This window comes from Etheostoma spectabile, chromosome 2 (genome assembly GCF_008692095.1).
Source record: "Etheostoma spectabile isolate EspeVRDwgs_2016 chromosome 2, UIUC_Espe_1.0, whole genome shotgun sequence".
NCBI classification, from domain to species: domain Eukaryota; kingdom Metazoa; phylum Chordata; class Actinopteri; order Perciformes; family Percidae; genus Etheostoma; species Etheostoma spectabile.
In genome coordinates this window covers 30,933,728-30,935,678 of record NC_045734.1, presented here as the reverse complement: position 1 = coordinate 30,935,678, position 1,951 = coordinate 30,933,728, and the positions used below count along the sequence as shown (strand labels likewise).

Sequence of the window (1,951 nt, the reverse complement as noted above, 5' to 3'; positions counted from 1 at the left end):
TTCTTCTAAACGAGGGCCACTTGTGAGATACCTGCAGAACAGGGACATGGAAGTAGATCTTTTGTAGATTGTGGTAAACTAGTCTGTGTGGTCTTCACTTGGCTTTGTGACCCTGGTCGTAAGTTGGGTTGGACCAGGGTTGGACAAGGGTTGATTTCAATGTGAATTGCACACAAAACTGCCTGTAAAAACCCTGTGTTAAAACGTAAACTTGTAACAATAAGTTTTGTTTAATTCTCTCTGCACCGTTGCTCTCGCCCGAGACACGTCTCCAGCCTGCAGTTCAGTGTGGTTGCTAGGTAGCGCATATCTCTTTTTTCTATTTCTTTTTTAACATGAGTTGTGAAGCCAACTTTTAACTTTTAAGCATATCATACAAAGAGAAATGTTCTCTCCTTGTCTTAAAATATTATAAATCAATACTAGAGTAACCAACTTTCTTGATTACTGCTGCAGTGAATGAAATGCAGAAGAGAAATCAGTCTCCACAAAATCATCTTTCCTTCTGCTTTCTTTGTGTTGGAATTTTAAACTTTGGTCGATTTCTGAATTTTTTAGTTTATAAAATACAATGGTTAACTGCTCCTCAGATCTCTGCATGGTAAACTGAGACAGCTATCCAATCTGAGTTTTCTCTTGTATAACTAAAACAACTTTGAACTTAGACTTAGACTAGACTTAGACTTAGCTTTATTAACCCCTCCTGCAAGGAAATTGAAGTTACCAGCATCCATTACAGCATAAAGGAGAAAAAAGAAGAATCCAATACAAAACACAATGATAATGATAATAATGCACAGGACAACACACAGTACACGTGGTCACATGAAGGGAGCAGAGCTTAGCGCTGCCCATGGCGATTGTGATTTGGTTTAAAGAAATGCCAATAAACCAGAGCATGTTTTTCTACCATCCTGGAATGCTGTGTGGACTAGCCAGACCCTCTTCCGCAGCAACGCCTTGATGGAAGGTCTGGCAATGCGAGACTGTTCACTGAATATAATGTGTAAAGCCCTGCCTATTTCTAGCACTTAACGTAATTGTTGTGCATCGCTACTGGGCTGCGATCCAGGTCATACGTACCGGAATTTTCAAAAGAACGGTTGAACATTGGTCAGACTACCAGGGCTCAACCCTCGTCAGTGGTTTGAACGAGGTTTAAAACATGAAAATGAGAAGTCTATAGAGGCCCGATATCCAGGCCACATGTGTGCTCTGATGTGAAAATTAGCCTGAAGCTCGACCACAGGAGCGTAAATAAGTCGGACCCCGTCGGGCTTGACCTGAAATGCAGCGCTCTAGTTTGTGTGCCAGTGGCCACAAAATGAATGAAGTGGGTTAAACTTTGCCTATCTTTGCATGATAGCAAGATTGTGATAGAATCTACATATTATGTACTGTGATGTACAGATTGTCAAACATTCAAATTTGTAATATTGGGCTATATAAATAAAGTTGACACTGGGGTTTTTGTGTTCTTCATTAAAAGTTAAATACAAATTTCCAAAATTGGCTGAAGTTCTTAAACTGAAGCAGCAAAACCGAAACTGTTGGTATAAAAAGCTGTGATTTTTTTATTTATGTTTTTGCTCCTTTCAGAAAGAGAAAATCAGAGAGAAGTTTGTGTCCATATTAAAGGAAGAGTTCAAAGGAAAGGGATTGTCATTTTCAATCGGTAAGTCCACTGCATTCATGACAATTATGCCGTGTTTGTGTTTAGGGTGAATCTGTGTTCGAAAGCTACACAAGTCCATTTTAACCAAAGCTTTGTATCACAGTATTTCTTAAGATTCTGGTGGTTTATAACTGCCTATTCTACTGTCAGTACAAAGAATATAAAAAAAATTCAATGTCATCATGTTTACTGAAAGCTTTGATTATTATTAATTTATAGAGTGTGGTCTAAAACTACTATCTACTACGACTATCTGTAAAGTGTCTTGAGATAACT

At 38.4% G+C, this 1,951-nt stretch overlaps 1 protein-coding gene across 1 annotated transcript in view; it reads left to right on the top strand.

Moving 5' to 3' along the window:
* Positions 1–1,951, top strand: part of pmm2 (phosphomannomutase 2) — a 12,063-nt gene that overhangs the window by 3,217 nt on the left and 6,895 nt on the right. The window contains exon 6 of the mRNA XM_032534729.1: positions 1,600–1,675. Coding sequence (XP_032390620.1) covers positions 1,600–1,675 — 76 coding nt within the window. The remainder of the gene's footprint in view (positions 1–1,599; positions 1,676–1,951) is intronic.